The 19,118-nt window shown below is 52.0% G+C and overlaps 1 protein-coding gene across 1 annotated transcript; it reads right to left on the bottom strand.

Annotated features, from left to right (window-relative positions):
* Positions 1-12,832: 12,832 nt before the first annotated feature.
* On the bottom strand, positions 12,833-18,793 carry LOC142413169 (flavin-containing monooxygenase 3-like). The gene is made up of 8 exons (XM_075509216.1): positions 18,652-18,793; positions 16,620-16,808; positions 16,160-16,322; positions 15,148-15,290; positions 14,807-15,006; positions 14,337-14,695; positions 13,807-13,879; positions 12,833-13,172 (listed from the first exon to the last, which is right to left on the bottom strand). Exons 1-8 carry the CDS (start codon positions 18,781-18,783, stop codon positions 12,833-12,835), a joined length of 1,599 nt encoding a protein of 532 aa, XP_075365331.1. The 5' UTR covers positions 18,784-18,793.
* Positions 18,794-19,118: the final 325 nt, after the last annotated feature.

Here is a 19,118-nt window from a genome sequence, read left to right as displayed (position 1 = left end):
GCTGATGACTGATGGGTAGAGGCTTGGCCGGCCAGCCTCGACGTGCTCCTGGCGTGGCACCCCGGGGTGCATCAGCCCTGTGCCCCAGAGTGGGGACCATCCCCCCGCTCCCCTTCCTCTGGTCTGGGGGAGCGTAGCTGGGATGGGTCCGCACCCAGCAAGCTCTGGTGCCCTTTCCCCACCCACTGGGGCTCAGCTTGACCGGCTCCCCAGACTGCAAAGCTGCAGCTCCCACGGGAAGGGGGACGGGTGCCGCCAGCTCACCGTGTAGCGCCAGAGCCCCCCGATGTCCTGGCTCTGCTCGAAGCAGGTGGGCTCCAGCCCCTCTTCCAGGCAGCACTTGGTGGCCGCCAGCCCGCTGACGCCCGCGCCCACCACTGCCACTCTCATCCCTGCTGTCTCCGCCAGGCACCTGGGCTGCAAAGAGGGCTTAACCTGGGAGAAACCCCACAGATGGTCACCACCCTCTCAGGGAGCAGCTGCTGGCATACCATCTATAGGGGATTTCTCTATATGCCACCACGAAACCTTCATTCCCTTTACCAGCATTCTGGGCTCTTAATTTACAAGTTAGATTAAATGACCTTAAATCTTCATTTTCTCTAATTTTTTTTAAATAAATCCATCCACTTTTACAGTGTGCTCGCCAGGCTGCTTTCAAAACCCTGCAGCTGACCTGGAAACTCACTTTGAAAGTATGTAGTTAAGCCACAAATCACTGCCAGTTTTTATTTACAAGTTGTGTTTAAACTATCCCTCCTTATCAGTCTTGTGAATATTTGTATTTTATCTTTGGAGATCTGCCCCTGCCTTTCTTAGAAAACAGAACAAAACGTGCACTGGGACTATTCAGCCTCTGCATCACTGACTGGGGTCCTGTCCCCTGTCCCTAGGGAAGGGGAAGACGCTGCTGACTTTGACATGGCCACCAAGGCCAGCGGAGGGGCTGGGGGTGTAGCACGCCTTGGCTTTAGGGATGCTTTTGCGTCTGTCTCCCAAAGCCGTCCCACTGGGGAGGTCTGGGCTGGACAGACAGACTGTTGCAGGGCTGCAAACAGCTCGACTCCAGGGCTCGAAAGGCAGCAGCCCCTGGGTCAACGTCCAGCCCTACAAGGCTCCTAGGGCTGCAGTGGGGATGGTGGACCCAAACCCTTCCTGATAGTGGTGGGCAATGAAACCAGGGATGATGGCCAGGTGCCGTGGCTTGAGCTGGACATTGCCAGAGTGGGGACCACCAGACAGGAGCCCTGGGGGGGCTGTTGCAACCCCTGGTTTAACCCCAGCGCTGGTGAGGAGCACCCTGCTCGGCTGAGTTATTAACCCGATGTACCGGGATGGCACTACGGCCGGGTGGCACTGGCTTCTCTGCCCCAAGAAGCACTTGCAGCTTCCACCAGACACAGGGGATGGTGTGTTCACCAGAAAAAAGTTTTCAGTAGAAAAATGGGGTTGCACACAGTTGCTTTTTTTTTTTTCTACAAAACACCAAATTCCCCATGAACAGCTTCAACTTTCAATAGAAAGGCAACACCTAATGAATACTTTGCTTTCCGAGTTTGGAATTACAACTGGATTTTTTCCTTTTTAAATTAAGAAACCGCTAGCATAAGCTGCTCATTGTTAACTGTTTTGGATTTTCCATTGTTTTTGCATGATTGGAGTTAACTTATATCACAAACATCTCCCAGCTACATATGCTATTTAATTCCCTACCCTTTTGCAGAGAAGCTAGAAATAACATCCAGGAAACACTGCCTTGGCCACCCTGTCCCTGTTGCTGCCACACTTTCCATACTGTCTCTGCAAGTATTCATAGCAGCTAACCTCAGAAGTCTCAAGCTGTGGGGTGCCTGCATGGGGCAGGGAGTGATGGAAAGGCTTTGCAGCCCCTGGGAACACTTACCTCCCAGCCTCAGCCGCCCGTGCTCCAACCTGCCGCAGGGAGAGTCCCTTCTGCTCCCGATTTATAGGCAAGACGCGGTGCTTTGGCAGAGGCAGTGGAAGGCGGGCGGCTCCCCCCGCCTTGGCACAGCCACCCCACTCCCACAGTGGTTGCACAACCCAGAGTTGCAGTGGGAGGAGCGGCTGGACTCTCCTGCTGTCATGCAGGGTGAGCTGGACAGTCCAGCTAATGATCCCTAAAGGGGATCGAGTGGGTGGGAGGGACTGGAGTGGTCCAGATGCATCCCACAGCCGTGCAAGGAGGACCCGCATGTGTGGAGGCAGCTCCAGCTGAGGGATGTTTTCACTTTCCTCTTGGCTACCTTCCAAAAGCGAGCCAAGGCGGCCGATGGACAGCAGGGTTTCGGCAGGACTTGCATTCAGGGCACCTTCCAAAAAAGAGAGCTGGTTTTGCCGTCACTGCTCACAGAGGCTGTCGTGCCATCAGCCACACGTGCAGCCACCCACACCAGTGGTGGGCAGGAGGCTCCCTGTGCAAACTGGGAGAGCATGAAATGGCCACAAACACCAGCATAACAAGGTCCTAAACACAAAGAAAGTGGAAATATTAGCTGAAATATCAATGCATGACATAGCACCCATCCAGGTATGAGAAGGTATCCAGGGGTAAATGATCCCAAATTTGCTATCAGGTCTTTAAGCTGTTTGAATAACCAAGGAGGCTGCAGGGGAGGGGGAGAAAAACCCATCTGAGGTCTGCAGAACAGAGGGTGGTAAATAAAGCAGCTCCATCCAACAGAGACATCTGCTCAGAGCCTGTGTTCAAAGCTGCAGAGGCACAAGATGGGCCAGTAGCTGGGAGCTGAAACTAGAAGTGGAAATAAGATGCACGTCGGTAACAAGGAAGGTTAGCAATAGGAAAAGTCTGCTGAGCTTTGTGGCAGATCCAGGGACTTGAACAAAAACATGTTTGGTTTGTGGAGGTACAGGACTCACCGCCCCCGTGCTGGGGCACTGCTGGGAGTGCAGCAGCCTGGGCTCCCACCTGTCTGCAGCACCCACAAGGAAACGTCAGCCTTCTCAGGCTTCCTTACCCCAGGATTTCTCACTGCTTCTGCCCAATGCCCAGGTCCTGGGTTTGAACCCATTGGGTTTGGCACATGTGTCTGGTCTGGGGCTGGCTGTGCCAGCCACGCTCTGGCACAGCTCCGTGAGCGGCGGCCGAGAGCAATCAGATTCAGATCAAAATTCAGAGTTTGTTCTCCCAGGCCAGTGGGATGCAATTAGTGAGGTGAATGGGCAACAAGCCTTGCACATCTTTGACACTGTTGGGGTTTGTGCAGGCTACGTCTCCCAGCCATCCCTCCCACTGGACTCTTCTCCAGATGCACAAAACTTTGCACCTGCAAAGATGTTTGCCAGCACTCAGAAAAAAAAGAGTAGGGAATCCACAAAGGCAAATATTTTGTTCTTTACGTGCTGCTGCTGCTGGGTTTCCCAGCAGACATCCAAGTGACTCACAGTTAGAGGGACACTGTGGTAGCTTCCCAGGAGTGGTCTTAGTGCTTTTGGGAGGGCAGTTCAGGGAAGCTGTCTAGAATAACAAGTTTTGTTTTGCCATAGATGAGCTACTGGCATAGAAATGGGGCCAGATGCCTTTGCTGCAGCTGCTTACAGCAGTAGTGGTTTCAGCCATCCCTGATGGGGGACCTGGTCCAGAGACTGTCTGGAGGTGGAGGACGGGAGGCAGCAAGTGTTACTGCATGAGCCTAGGGTAGAAACAGCTCCAAAACCCCAGTGTCCTGGGATTAAATCTCGCTTTCCTGTGACCTGCCTCAGATCTGTGGTGTTCCCCTCTCCAAATACCCCTGCGACGGTCTGGACCAGGTGTGCAGAACATAAAGTATTAGTGGAGATGGACAGTGAGATAGCAGGGAGGTAATTACCGTAATTATGCACATGCACACACACGCCCAGGGTGCTGAAAAGCCCTTGGAAACACACAGGGAAATTCTGGTTGCTTTACTCACCTCTGCTGCTGGCACGGCAGGGGGATGGCATCCTGGTCCTGTGCTCTGCCATCCCCTGCCGGCAGGGACACCCAGGACTCAGCTCTCCAGCTTCTCTCCAGGGACAGTCGGTGCAGAGCAGAGAGGAGTGACCATATTGGGGGGGGGGAGGGGTTAATATGTTCTCAGGGCTGAAAAAAAGCCTTCATGGCCTGGCGTTCAAGCAGAGCATCCCTTGGTACCCTTGGGCCAGTCCCCCTGAATTTCTGTCCTTATGAAGATGGGAGCGGCCATGGCCACAGAGGTCCCTGTCCCCCTTTCTGAGCAAGTGGGATCTGCTGCCACCCGTCGGGAAGGGAATGGGGACCCTGCCATCACACACACAAACTGCTAGGGGAAATGGACTTTGGCCAAGGGATGGGGTGAGGCCAAGTGAGGGCACATAATTTGGGGAACTATTTTACCACCTTCCCTCTGCCCAGCCTGGGGCATCGAGCAGCTGGGTTTATCCACATCCTCACATGCTGAGACACAAGCCTTGTTAGATGCCGCGGGTGTATTGGTCATGGGGGGACCATGGGGAGAGCCAGGAGCAGTAAATAACTGGTGGTGGCTCAGGAGGAGCACTGGGAATGGGATGCTCACACACCTGCCCACTGGTGAGCCCCTTCTCCCCTTGAGGAGCAAAGCTCCCTGGCACTGTGGCACAAGCCTGGGCTCTGCAACAGGCTTTTTATCCTTAAAGTAGAGGGAAGGAGAAACTGAATATATCCATTTAGTCTTAACCAGATGGGAGAGGCACCTTCTCTGCAAAACTCCGACACCAGTTTTATCACCTCTGTTTAAAATAACACTTTAAGCCAAGGAGAGGCAAATCTATGTACAAACAAGCCTTAGCACAGCCTGCTTTGCTGTTTTCTGGGCTTGTGTCAGCAGCTTCTGGCATGTGTCATGGTGAAGGGGGACAAGAAAAAGAAAAAAAAGTGGAGTTTCTTGTTAAGCCACTCTCTAAGCAAAGCGGGATATTCACCGTCAGGCAGCTGCTGCTGCCACACACAGGAGCTGACGGGATGTGGGGTCTGGGCTCATCAGTGAAACACTTGATTTTCCCCTCTCCAGTATTATCACTGCCTCCCCTTACTGACCAGAAGGTTTTAATCACCATTTCTTTACTGCACGTAGAGGTGAGGATGCCCCGAAGGTGGCTGTTTCCTCCCACTGCTTCCCGGGAGGCTGTGGGATACAGCTATCCATGGGGTGAACAGAGGCTGCAAGCAGCTGCTGGCTGAAAGTGTATTTCCCCCTCCCCCCATTGCTTAGAGCCTGGATTTTGGCTCTCAAAAAAATTGCTTATGCTTTGGCCCCAAGGCCAAAAGGCAATTGCCTGCTTAAAAACATAGAAAACTGCTATCCCAAGCATCAGGGGCTGTTTTCCTCCTTACTTTACTATTTCCAGCACATAGAGGACACTGAAGCACTGCAGCTAGCGGTCACAAACACTGGCAGAGCACTTACATTTCTTTGTAATCAGAGCTAGGTACATTCAATATCTTAAGCTCTTCCTGAAACATCAGAAGAGGCATTACTATTAAGGAGACCCAAAGGATGTGGTGGCACAGACATGGGCTGTAGCAGGTACTGTGGGAGAGGGATTTGGTGCTAGGCAAGGAGATCTCTGCATGGAGGGCACAAGTGTTTTACTCCAACATACTTAGCAAAGTTCAACCTGGTTTAATAATAAGTCACTGTGTTTTCCAGGCATGTAACCAGCGGAATTTGTCAAGGAGAAGCTGCTTGTTAAACCTGTTGCCCCCTGTTGCGTTAATGAAGCCAGGAAAGCTGCAGTTTTAAAATTCTTGGTTTTGGAGGTTTTAAAATGTACAATTAAGAGTTTCCCCCCAAACAATGACTCAAAAATCTTCACAAGAATAACCCGATGGACACATACACCCTCCCTTGCTCACCGTGTCTTTGTACCACGACTCAAAACGGATAAACACATACACTCCAAGTAGCATGGGACACGCACCCAAATAACACACATCACTAGGAGGGGCTTTAGACCCTCCTCATCACTTCTGAGCCAAACCTCAGGGGTTTGGGGTCTGTCTCTGTCATTTCACAGGTAATAAAACATAACTGCTGAAGAGACTGCCAGAGCAAACAGGAGTTACACTTAAGGTAACTTGTAAGCAAATAACCATAAGGAAGAGCTGCCTGGAGAGCACATGGTTAAAACATGCACACCCCGACCAGAAGGCGCCTTCCTACCACCACCACCACCAGATGAAGTCATCCATCAGCCTTCAAGTGTTTTCAAAAATGCAACCAGTGCAGTTGACTCCTTTCTGTAAATATTGACTACTCTCCCAGGCCAGGCAGTTCAAATGCTTTCAATTCCTGCCACCTCTCAGAGCATCTCCAGCAGAGGTGTGCCCGTGGCTGACATTCCTGTCCCCTGGCATGGGGACACAGCAGCACTCCTAATTCAGGCAGAGATGTGCTCCTGCACCACCCCAGCCTCCCACCTAGGAGCACTTTTGTGCATTTATTCCCAGAAATTGTTTTTGTTTTTTGTTTTTTTTTTTTTTAAGAGGACAAAACCCCCAACACTAAGCAAGGCACTACTCTCTGACGACTCAGAAGTTCCTTGCTGAGGAGCCAGCATAGGCACTGTGGAGCTGCATTAGCTCACATCATCTGGTAGATCTTCTTTCACCTCTGATAGCTTCACCAGACTCTAGAAGACAGGATGGGAAGGGACCTCAGGAACATCTGACCCATCTTCTCCTCCAAAGCGGCTCTAACTGACCTTTACCACCTTGTTTCCTTCACCTGTTTTAAAACCCCCCAGGGATGGAGACTCCAACACCTCCTACACAACCTCATACTTGCCTTTGGAGTGGCCATCAAGTTTTCTTTTATCTCCACAGCAGAGACAAGCTGACAACATTTGGAGATAATTGAAGAGAATTTGCAGCATCACCTCTCCATCGGTTTAAACAGGAACTTTCCAGATTAAATTGATAGAGCAGCTCTGACCGGCTCATGCCTTGGCTTGCTAATTGGTCTGAGAAGCTGCTGAGCACTCACAGGTGGTCCTGGGCTCTTGGGGCTGCCCAGCACCACTGAAGATCAGCCCTGCTGGCTGGTGTTTCCTATTTATATTTTGGAAATTATTTTTTAAGAGGAAATTGTTCTGCAGGGGACAGGGTATTGGATTATTTCTCTGAGAGCTTCACCCAGCTGATGAGATCAGGGTTGAGGGAGATTGGACCACTGTGGCCAAGGCAGCCAGAATGCAAATAATTAAATGGACTGATGGCATGAGAGGGTGGGCAGCTGGAGGAGAGACAACAGCCCAGTGTGCACAGAGAGGTGCAGCAAGGAGACACGATGCTGCTGGTGGAGCTTGTGAGCCAAGCTCTGTCCCTTTTGTCCCCTCTGACTGGAAGGAGAAGGGACACGTTGACCATGGGGCGTAGAAAGAAAAAAGCCTGGGTCCTCTGGTTTAATTCATACAACGTGGGTCTGGGAACAGGAGCGGTGACATGTGGAATAACCTGGCAATAGCTGCTCCTAATGAATATCTTGATCGGAATCAGACCTGGGACAGGCAAATCCTAAGACCAGCCACCCCATATCTGCCTTTTCTAAAACAATACTGGCTCTCCAGTGCTTCCTCCTGACAGCCTAGTCCTCACCTTTGCTGAAGGACTCCCATGGTTTTGTTCAGGTTGCAAAATATGAAATAAATTCCACAATATAACAACAACAAACCCTTTTTTGTCTGGAAGGATTAGTGTCCAGAGAGTAATTAATGCATTGGTCAGGACTGGAGACAAGACTTCTTTTCTGTCCTGTCTCCCCAGGGATCAACTCCTCACTCCCCTGTGCTCAGAAATACCTGTAGTGTGGGACTGGGCTACAGTCCTTGTGGTGAAATGACCTGCTTGTAAGACATCAGTCACAAAACACAACAAAATTCATGATAGCAAATGCATAATAAAAATATTTTTCCTCTTACCTAAAGAGAAAGTGTGGCCTGAAGTGGTGGTGGTCTACAGGACACAGAAACCAGCATTGCCATGCTCTGCGTTTCACAATAATTCTGATAATCACCACTGTACCTGTTTTCCCTGAAGACATTTTGAAAGATTGCAGCGTTGCAAAACAGAGCGTTAGTTCCAGGAGGTGACCTTAGGGCATATGGAAAGGCACTGGCAGGACTGACCGCCTGGCAGGGACCATCCCCTCTGCTCTGGATGGGTCCACCTTCTCCTTGGCCTCTGCAGAGAGCTCCAGTGCCATGTCCAACCCCAAATTCCCCACCCCAAATGCCGAAATGGTCTTCCCTTCGCATCCCTCAGGGGTCTTGTGGAAATACTGGCCCTTGAACTTCTCAATATCTGCAAGAAGAGATGGAAGGAGTGTTCAGGGCTCCAGGAGCCTTGAACTGCAATATTCAGCACAACTTTGGGTACAACCTAAAATCCCAGGGTGCTGGGACCCAGACTTTGGTGGTGGGGACATGGCAGATTATATATATTGGGTCAGGAGACAGGAAAGGTGGGTGAAGCCAGGGCTGAGCTCAGGGATCAGTTTCATTGCGTGCTTCAGGACCACTGCGTTACAGAGCTGCCTTTGCCTGAGCTCAGACACTTCACAAGAAACACATCCATCCTTGGAAAAAAATGAGCTATGAGAAGTGAAGGAACACAGTAAATGTAAGTTTTCAGGAAACATGTAAATGGCCTGTAAGAACTATTGAAACATTGTCTTGCTGCTGAGACAGCAGAAATAGGAGCTGCTGTTTGCTAAATACTGCAGAAGAGGCACATTATTTTTTGGCAGACATTTAAACACTGGCTAGAGGAGGGGAGCCAGGAACATGTGCTCCTCCCCGACAGCTCTCCTGTAAAATCCAGCTTCACATAGTGACGTGACCAGCTCAGAAACGCATTGCTCCTCACCACCCTCCTCTCCCCCAGATAAAGACCCCAAGCTCAGAAACCGTCTCCCAGCTCCCCGTTTCCCAACGCCACGCACAGGACTTGCACAACACTGCTGCTGCAAAATGGCAGGGACGCGCGTGGAAAAAAGCTGGGATTACAAACAGTCTTTTTGCAGTAAACCCAGATGGTAACCCCTGCCCTGCCCACCAACTGGGATTTTGCTGGCATCTCCGACGATGGGCTGTGGCAGGGATTGAGCTGGTGAGAAAGCGGGGAAGCAGCTACAGCGGTCTCTTTTTGCAGCCACCCCTTCAAGAGTTAGGTGGACTTTTCTGGAGAAGCATGTGAGCAGTGTGATAACCCATCTGGGGACCATGGGTCTGCATCGCTTGCCTCCTGCACTGGCTCCCAGTAACAGCTGCATGGTCTCCAGGAATATCGCCAGTTCTGGGCTTTACCAGTGAAACCAGAAACACAAGCGCAAACAGCTGTGATATATTTTCAAAGGTCTAAGCCTCGTTTTGTGAGGCATAAGGGAGGAATAATCCAATAGCAGTGAATCATCCATCTCATGCCATACGGCATTTGTGTCAACAGCCAAGGACAGCCGCTGGAGCCTGGCTGTAGCCCCACAGCGTTGCATGCAGCACCAAGGTGTTGGAAGGGGACGGTGCTGGCTGAGCTTTTGGGCTGTTCCTCTGCTTTTCCCCAGACCATGCAGGATGGTGCTTTTCCAACCCTCATAGTGAACCTCCATTTGCTTCCAGCCAAAGACAGGCTGAAGACTTTGGTTTCAGCCCCTCCAGTGGGGCGTAGGCTGGGTCACAGGCACCAGCAGCCCTGGCTGGCTGTGGACAGGCCAGCCACCTCCCTGACTTCCCACCTTACAGCTGCCCAGCTGGTATTATTCTGGAAATAATTTCCCCATCTGGTACATATGCAGCTTGTTAATCCTGCTCCTAGACACGTGCCTCTAGCAGCACTCTACAAACTGCTTTTGCCTCAGATGGACTCCAGCAGGACATATGGATGTATATGGTGACCAACACCAACCATCACAGCATCAAAAATGGGCAGTTCCTCATTCCCATTAGTTTCAGTGACAACAACCCACTGGCGGGTGGTTGAGAAGTCCTCCTGGCATTTATTTTTTTTCTATCCAATGACTGTAGTCTGAAAGGAAACCATAGCAAATGCATCATTATGTAGGTCCCCCCATACTGTGCGATGCCGATGCGAAACAGGCAGAGCTGGGTGCTCAGTTGTGCTCCCCATCCTCATTTGCCCTGAAATAGCCAGGCCAGCTGTATGTAATGGGTTAGCTTGGGCCCTCCTGGCTTGTTCCCCTTAATTGGCAGGGGATTTCTGGGAAACAAGCATTCACTGATCCCTGCAGGGACAGAAAGCCTGGCCCTGGTGGCATGGTGCGTGGGGAGCAGGCACCCCCTGGCACTGATGCTGTTGCCTCCCACCGTTTCAGCAAGCTCTGGGCTGGCAAACTGGTCCTTGCTACGTGGAGCACTTGCTCCAGCAAAGCAAAAATAATTGCCCTGGTTTTTGGTCTGCAGGACACTGTGCAGGTTCACTTGATCTTCGCCCAGCAGCTGGCCTAGGTTTTGACATCCCCAAGGCATCTGGCACTAGCAATGTCATGAAATGCTGGCTAAAATCTGGCTTTTTGGAGCAAACTGGTAATGAGTGAAAGTATCATGGGTGGTTACTGGTTTTGCATTTATTGTAAAATAATTGTTTGAATAGCAGAGGAAAGTGGCAGCTGGTGTAAAAGGAAACATGGGACACATGTCTCTGCTCTGCAAAGGACTACCCCACAGCATCCTCGTTTGGAGGGATGCTGTTAGGTTTGGGGTTTTGGTCCCAGGGTGGGTTTGCACACATGAGAACAGCTGCAGAACAGAGGAATTCAAAAATAGCAGCTGCGTATATCTTCCCCGTGACCCTCTGGCCAGCAGTAATGCCCTGCAACCTGCCCAGGGAAAAGTGGTGCAGCCAGCATGCTCTCAGCAGCATAGACACAGGCTGTGACCTCATGTTTGATAATGATGAGGTCATTCAGCCCATTTTGCAGATGTAAGGCAGCCCCAGAGAACCCTTGTGACAGCCTGGCCCATGTCCATTTATTTACCACACCTGGGGAAGAGGGGCTGCCCCGCCAGCACCCCACAAACCCTCTTCTTTCATTCCCGGACATCATCTCTGCTTGCCCCATTGGTGCCCTGACACCTCCCCAGTGCATCCCACAGCTCCCAGCACCGACAGCTGCCTCTTCTCCCACCTGCCCTTTCTTTCACATAGCCTGGTACTTTGGCTTCCAAAAGGGAAGGGCTCCCGGCACCCATCACATTCGGCGTGGGTCCTGCCAGCACCCTGCAGCTCAGCACAAGGCAAGCAGTGCCATCCCCCGCCACCACGGTCTGTCTCCTAGCTAGTCATCAGCTAGAAAGAAAAAAATCACACTGATGCACCGCACACAGCTTGTTAATTGCAAGAGAATTTAAAAAACCTGATCAGATGATGCCACTATATTTGTATTCATGTTTGTTTCTGAGATAGTGGGTACATCTGAGGTTTTCTAAACTGGATCACAGTCGTAGGAAAGGTTTGCTTCCCACCACAGGTATACATCATTTGGACTGGAAGAAATAAAGGCAGGCAAACCCCTTCATCTCCTGGCAGGAGGAAGCATGTTAGCAGAGCACTCAGGCAGAGGCACTGAAAAAGGAACAGCAGGTGTCCTGTAGCCTCACTTCCAGGGCTAGAGCTCGCAGTAATGATATTATTTTGCATTTACGTGGTGCCTTTCATAAAACCATGGAGCATCTTGCAAAGCTATAAGTTACTGCTGTACGGCAGAGAAAAGCCGAGATGCCTGCAGCTACGCCTGGGCAGAGTGCTTCCTGGGGAGCACCAAAATTATGCCGTGGGCTGGTTCCACCCCTGGCAGATGGACACAAAGAAAAAGCCCACAGGCTCCAGCCACATCAGGAGTTTGTCAGCTCACCAGGATCGGGCCCACTTGCTCCTCCCCACTTGCTCAGGTGAGGGTGAACCTTGGAGGCTTTGCCCCCTCCCAGGGTGGGCAGTTGGGCAGATGGCACATCCCCGTCACCCCGGACAAAGCTTAGGGGTGGCCACAGACAGGGGCGAGCCAAGGTGCGGGTACCCATCCAAGCTGCCGCTGCAGGGCCGGTGACGCCTGGTGGGAAGCGAAGTGGCTGGGAGAGCGATCTCTCCGAGGATGCTCTCGCCATGGCTGCAGCAGCCACATTGCTGGGTTACACAGCCCCAGCTGGGCCAGGCCTTTTGGCTGGCAGACACAGTTCATCTCAGCTTTCAGATGCTCACACATTCCAGCAAAGTCCAGATGTTGTTCTAAGAACTGGTGGGCCATTTATTTATATACAAGAGTAGTATTCTCAATATTTTAATCTGATTTTTTTTTTTCATTTGGGCATCTTGCTCCACTGGAGAAAGACGTGGATGTTTTTATTTACTTGTTACGAAAATTATTTTTCAAAAGGGCCAATTCAGGCAAGCTTCTTTTAGCCAGAGCACAAGCTCTACACCAAAACTTTTCTTGAAAAACCAAAACATGTTGACTCCAGTTTTCCACAGGAAGGAGAGACAGTAGACAGGGAGATTTAAAGATGTGTAGCAACAGACCCTACTTGAACACATTTAGAGGGATAAAATAACCAGCATTACTTACTGGGGCTGGTATTTACTCTCTTTCATAGCCCCAGCTGAGAAACGTCCAAAATTTACCAGGCATGGAGATTGCACCTGATTTATCAATGCCTTTTTTTAGGGATCTCTTGATGAATTATTTTCAGGGTAATGAGCAGGGCAGCAGCACATATTGCCCAGTGGGAGAAAGCATCCCACACACACACACCCCTTGGTACTCCTACATTCCTCCCTGTCCTTGCCATGTCCCTCCAGGGTCCCCTACCAGTAAAGGGTGGCGAGGAGGAGGAGGAGTGGGAGGAAGAGCACCCCCAGCACGGCCGGGCAGGGGAAGGCAGTGGGGACGGCAGGGGTGATGCGTGTCTGCGTGGCTTGCAGCGTTCGGTCCCACTGGGTGAGGATGGCCTTTCTGGCCCCGCTCCACTTCCCCAGGCCCATCAGCCGAAACTGGTAGGGGCTGCAGGGGCCAAAGATGACTTCCAGGGCCAGCCGCGGGTCCGTCAGCAGGAGCTTCATCACGTTGGGCTTCACGCCAATGGCCGAGGCCAGCTCGTCCATGTAGGTGATATAATCAGTCTGCAGCGTGGTGCTGTTCCCGTACCTTCGGGGGAGAGAGGAGAGGAAGAAGAGGGGCTGCTTTAGGTTTTCCCCTTTTTCTTTTTTTTATTTTTTTCTTTCAGCACAGTGAAGGCAGAGTCTGTCCTCTGCTCTCCCCCACCAAACCTGGGGAGTGGAGCTGGCTGGGGGCCATGGCTCCAGGGACGTGCATCATTGCTGCTGTTAGTGGAGGAATCTGGCTCACAAGAAAACATTGCGTTTTGAAACTTCCTACAATGCAACGGTTTCTAAAAACAAAAGAAAACATTGCTTGGGCCAGGTTCAGCTTTCACTGGTTATATTTGTATTTTTAAAGTATTGCTTCACTATATCGGATACACTCAGAGAGGGGGAAAGCAAGGCACTTCCATGGACTTTATGAAACAAAAAAGTGTTGCTTTGAAGAATAATGATGGAAATGTTCTATTTCTGCTGGGGCCTCACCCTGATTGTGTGTGAATGAGAAATGCTTTTTCAGCCTGATAACACTCAGTGATGGCAAACGAGCGTTTTCAGACAGGAAATCTTTCCACCCAAACTTGCCTGATTCAGGCCTCTGCAGTGCCTGTATCCAACCCACTTGGGGCTGAGACGATGGCAGGGCTCTTCTGACAGGGAGTTCCATGAGCTGTACTTACCACTTGAGCTTCTTCCCCATCTTCTCATCAATGTCATCCATCATCTCACTGACTGGGGGGAGCGTGCACTGTCCTGGAAAGAGCAGGAAGAGTATCAGCAAAGGGAAGTGATGCCCAGGAGATCCCTCCTGCAGCAGATGGGGTTTGCAGGGATCAGCTGAGCCCTTGAGTGCCTCTCTTCCCTTTGGTGTTAAGAACTGGGCTTGGGTCAAGCTTGGGTGTTGAGGATGTGACAACACTGGCTCCCCTGTCCTTAAAGGTGTGCAGTGATGCCCAAGAGGCTCTTCAGCCCCACCACAGGGACTTCACTGATATCTGGCAGTGGGCTGAAAAGTGACCTGCTCCCACGGTGGAAAGTGCCCCATCACATGGAGAACCCATTATTGGTATTTCTGACCAAACCCCTGTGGGTTCCTCAGCACTCAGGCACTGTCCTGATTTTCAGTTTGAGCCTGCCCATTGCTGCTGGGAAATGCTACTTCCCATTAACAGAAAATAGACCGTCACCCAGCACAAGTCTATCCACCTACCCTGAAACACCCTGACTGCCCAGCGGGACTGGAGCTCCGCTGTTGGGATGATGGGTCCAAGGGACTGGACCAGCCCAATGACTGCCATGGTTGGCTTCTCGAGCTGAGGAGGGAGGATGCCTTTGTAGAGGGTGACCTGATTGTCCCTGCTTTTGATGATGGAATCATCCTCCATGAAAGGGTAGGAGTAACTGTAACCAGTGGCAAAGACAACCACATCGACATCATCCTGCACAGTCCCATCTTGGAACAAGACAGATGTCTCTCTAAACTCCTTCACGTTCGGCTTCATCACCACCACGCCACAGGCAATGCGGCTCGGGAGGTCGTCGTTGAACACTGGCTCCTTGCGGGAAGTTCTGCAAGGGCAAACGTGGTGGGGCTGTCACAGAGGTGGCTTCTGCTGCCAGCCCAGGATAGGCACGGCCCAGCCTCATCCAGACCCAGCACCCCCAGGGGGTTTGGGGTACCTGTTCAGTGGCATGAGGCCGAAGTTCTCGTGCTTGAAGAACCGGTTCATGCCTCTCACGTACAGCCAGTCGCTGAGCACCCTGGGGAAGATGTTCCCCAGCCAAGTCCGGAAACGAGTGATGACCAGCATGTCCCAGGGGTAGCCGTTGTCCCAGACGCGGCTCATCACCCAGGACCCACTTCGGGAGCTCAGATAGACCTGGGGGGACAGCCAGGAAGGAGTGAGCTGCCCCTATGATGGCTGTGAGCCCCCTGAGCTGTCTCACAGAGGCGGTGGCACATGCTTGAGCAGATGGGGACCCCCCCACTTCCCCAGTGGCTCTGGTGTAGGTCCCCATACCTGTGATGCCACGGTGCTGAGCTCCACAGCAATATCGCAGCCGGAGTTGCCCAAGCCTATCACCAGCACCTTCTTCCCTCTGAACTTCTCTGGCTCCTTGTACTCTCGGCTGTGGAAGTAACAGCCTTTAAACTTCTGTATTCCTGGGGAGGAGAATAGAAAGGGTCATAATTCACCCCAGGAATGAAAAGGAGACGCTGTGCTGGCCTTGGGATCTCCTCTTCTTGCAGATGCTACTGGAGCATCCATCTGAGCGTTTCTCACAGTAGCAGATGTCTCCTGTACACAGAGGGATGCTGCAAAGCTGTCGTTGGATGGGATTTGTCTCTGGCTTCACTCAATATTTAAAAAGAGAAAGAGCGTGCAAGCACAGGATACCTTTGCACGGTATTTCTGTACCCCAAAAGGGTACTATTGCAACCCCAACATTGCCCTGAGGTGCCTGGACAGCCACACTCCATCCCCTCAGCATGGCTTTACACCCTTGCAGTAGTGAGCGACAGGGAAGCAGTTTTCATTTTTAAAAGAGAAGATGGCAAAGGACCCGAGGAGAGTTTTCGTGACCAGTCAGTGCCTCAAGCCCGTGTCCTCCAAACGGACACCCAGCACCAAATATTTCTTGCCAGAGGGAAAGTTTTTCCCAAGAATGTGCCCGTACACAGAGAGGCAAAGGCTGTTGGGTAATGCATATGACATCTGCACTAGAAATCATGGGAAAATGCCAAAAAAAAAAAGTTTTACAAAATCCTTTTATGAAAAATCTTCTGTTAAAGGAAACAGCCTGAAATATTTTTTTCTGGGAAAGATTAGCTTTGTCCCTGCTTTGATATAGTTCGGATACTGAGTCTTTTTTCTTAAAAAAACAGGTTTTGATTTCCTGAATGGACCCCCATCCCCAAAAATATTGCTCTCCTTTTAATGCTGAAAAGGCATTTTTTGCAGGAAAGAACATTGTGATGGAAGGTATTTGCTCAGCTGTGTCCCAGGAATAAACTCCACACGCGCAGCTTACCTGGGAAGTCAGCGAGGGGGAGGTTTGGGTAGACATGATGCCCAGAGCAAACCATAACAGCATCAAAAACCGCCGTCTCTTCCTTCCCATCTCTCTGGGTCACCACCTCCCACTGCCCTGTCACAGAAAAGTCCGGGCGTTTTTTAACCTTGGTGACCAGGGTCTTAAAGGAAACAAAAAAAAGAGATCCATGGGTGTCTGCAGAGCAGACAGAGATGTTTATGGAGTCAGTGGGATTCAGAGGTCCCAGGGAGCCCAGGGATGTTTGCCCCTGTGATTTCATGCTGGCAGCTCTGGGGAGTGCACAAAGAGGGGACCTGATGAGACCTGCTTTAACAAAACCAGGAGGTTTTTTCCCCAGAATTTTCCCCGCAGCAGGGAGACCCAGGCATGGAGACAACGTTCCCCCTGCGCAGGTCCCCCCACTACTCGCTGTCCCTCTCCGCTCCAGGCGTTTTACCTTGAACCGTACATGCTGGAGCAGGTCGAAGTGCTTGGCGTACTTGCAGATGTAGTGCTGGAGCCTGGCATTGTGCATGTAGTTGGGGTGGTCATCAGGGAAGGGGAAGTCGGAGTAACACATCATCTCTTTGCAGGAGTTGGTGAAGACCGTGCGGTAGATGCTGGCTCTGCCTTCCTCTGCCTGGTCCTGGAGGGAGAGGAGCATGGATGTGTCCCATTGCGGGGGACACGACCCCTGCCTGTCCTGGAGCCCTGCACCAACTCCTCCAGACACCATCACCCCCTGGCCTCCACCTCCAGGCTGGAGCCAGAGAAAAACAGCAAAGCCATGAGGTGCAATAACCAAATAACCCCCTATGAGCACAGAAGTGTCCTAACAGGCCGGGAGGCAGGTTTGCATCGCCCAAAGCATTTAGGAGCTGGTTACATGCACATCTGCCAGGGAAAGTGGAAACCTCTGGGGAAGGGCAGGCTGTGGAATGCCAGAGCCTCTCCACTGCACATCCAGAAAGCATCAGGTCAGGTGTGACACAGCTACACTCATGCACATAGACACATGCAAAATATCACAGGAGACAAGTAACGTGGGACCTCCCAGCGCCCAGCTTCCTCCTGGTCTGCCTGTAAAGCTTCCAAAATCCCATGGGCACGCCTGGACATTGCTCCTTTGTGCACATGGTCTTGGCAATTGCACAATCGAAGGCAGAAGCCCACGAGGGTGCATTTGCTTTCGCACAGCGGCTCAGCTGCCCATGCTTTATGCAACCGCAGGGCAGATCTGGCCTGGGATGTGGAGAGAGGCTTGTGCCTACCACCCAGCAATGCCTCCAGTGTCCTGCTGACATCTAGAAGGTCAGGACATGGGGGATCTGCCAAAATCCCCAAGACCACCATGCATGCAGCGGGGCCCGGGCCAGCCTGGTCTGGTTCTGCCCAAAGTGGCCAGCCCCACGCATTGCCCTGTCCCCATTGGGGGGGCACCTGCTACGTCTGCCCTGACACTTGGCACTTAACAGCACAAAACACAGGTAATGCATTTCCCTTTCCCAATGGCTTTGATGCCAGGACAGAGCTCGGAAAAATGCAGTGAAGTTTCTGGGCTGGAAAATTCATATTTGGGTTGGCCAAATAATTACCAACTTCCAATAAAAGAAAAAAACCAAACAGATAAGGAGCTGAAGTGTTTTTTACTTTTCCCCTCCATAGTGATATTCTGTTCTGAAATTCTCCATTATACATATGAAAAAGTATTGCCAAACTTTCTGGAGGAATTTGTTGGAGCCCTCCCCAGAAAAGACAGAAAACATGCGGTCCGTGTTTTGGGATGAATCAAACATTTCAGATCACCCAGAACAAGCTTTCTGCCCTCCCCCTCTGCCCTGGGGTTTAACTCGCATGAGCTCAATTCCTTTCCCTAACAGCACCCTCAGCTGCTCCCGCAACTGCTATCACACCCCAAACCGTCCCCTCAGCCCTAGGTGGGCACAGGGCACGAGATGGCTCCAAGTCTGACCCTCTACTCATTTGGCTCCTTTTTGGCTCTGTGGTGCACAGCCACTATGTAAAATCATGCTGAGAGCTACCCTGAGCAGCAGCGAGTGCTCCTCAAGGTGGGGTGACCACTGGTAGTCCCACAGGGTGACTTTTGCAGGGCCAGAAGACTTACATTTTGGAGCCATCCCTGTCTCCATGGGCTTTGAGGGGAATGTGAGCATGTCTCCAGTGCAGCCCTGAGGGGTTTGCAGCCCCTTAGCTGGGGAGAAGCTGGCAGCTCCCTCCATCCCCAAAGGAGAGGGGTTGGCAGTTCAGAGGGGACTTGGCTCAGCAAGCCAAGGGATGGCCAGGCTGTCCCCAGGGTAAGGGAGGGGACTGGGGGACCTCTATCGAACCAGCCAAGCCCTCCTACGCACAGCCATCACAGCAGAGCAAGTGGGTGCAGGCACACGGGGTGCAGTGGGGTGCAGCCCCCCAGCCCCAAGGACACAGGTTTCCCCAGCCAGCTCTGAAACCAGGCATCCAAAGCCACTCACCGTGTAGCGCCAGAGACCCCCGACGTCCTGGCTCTGCTCAAAGCAGGTGGGCTCCAGCCCCTCTTCCAGGCAGCACTTGATGGCCGCCAGCCCGCTGACGCCTGCGCCCACCACCGCCACGCGCCGCACCATGCCGTCCTGCCTGCGAGGGAACGCAGCTGTGGCAGAGAGGAGGCCGGCCAGGCACTCTCGCCCAGGTGGGTCCACAGCCCCCAGCAATGCCCCGCAGGAGCAGGGCACCTCCTCCCCAGCACAACTCCCCCAGCTCCTTAAATAACCCGGGGGGTTTCTTGCTGATCCTTGCTCACCTGCTTCCTGTGCAGCCCCCAGGTACGTGCGTAAGAGTTTTGGGCAGGGTGGAAGAGCTTTCCCCAGTACCCAGGGGCTGCCTGGCGGAGAGGAGCGGCGGCTCGGGAGGAGCTCCGGCGAAAGAGCAAAGCTCTCTTATGCAGCGTTGCACGGGAGGC

The sequence above is a fragment of the Mycteria americana genome, chromosome 7 (genome assembly GCF_035582795.1).
Source record: "Mycteria americana isolate JAX WOST 10 ecotype Jacksonville Zoo and Gardens chromosome 7, USCA_MyAme_1.0, whole genome shotgun sequence".
Lineage (NCBI taxonomy): Eukaryota > Metazoa > Chordata > Aves > Ciconiiformes > Ciconiidae > Mycteria > Mycteria americana.
Note: the sequence above shows the minus strand (reverse complement) of the source record. Positions and strands in the feature narration are given on the sequence as shown.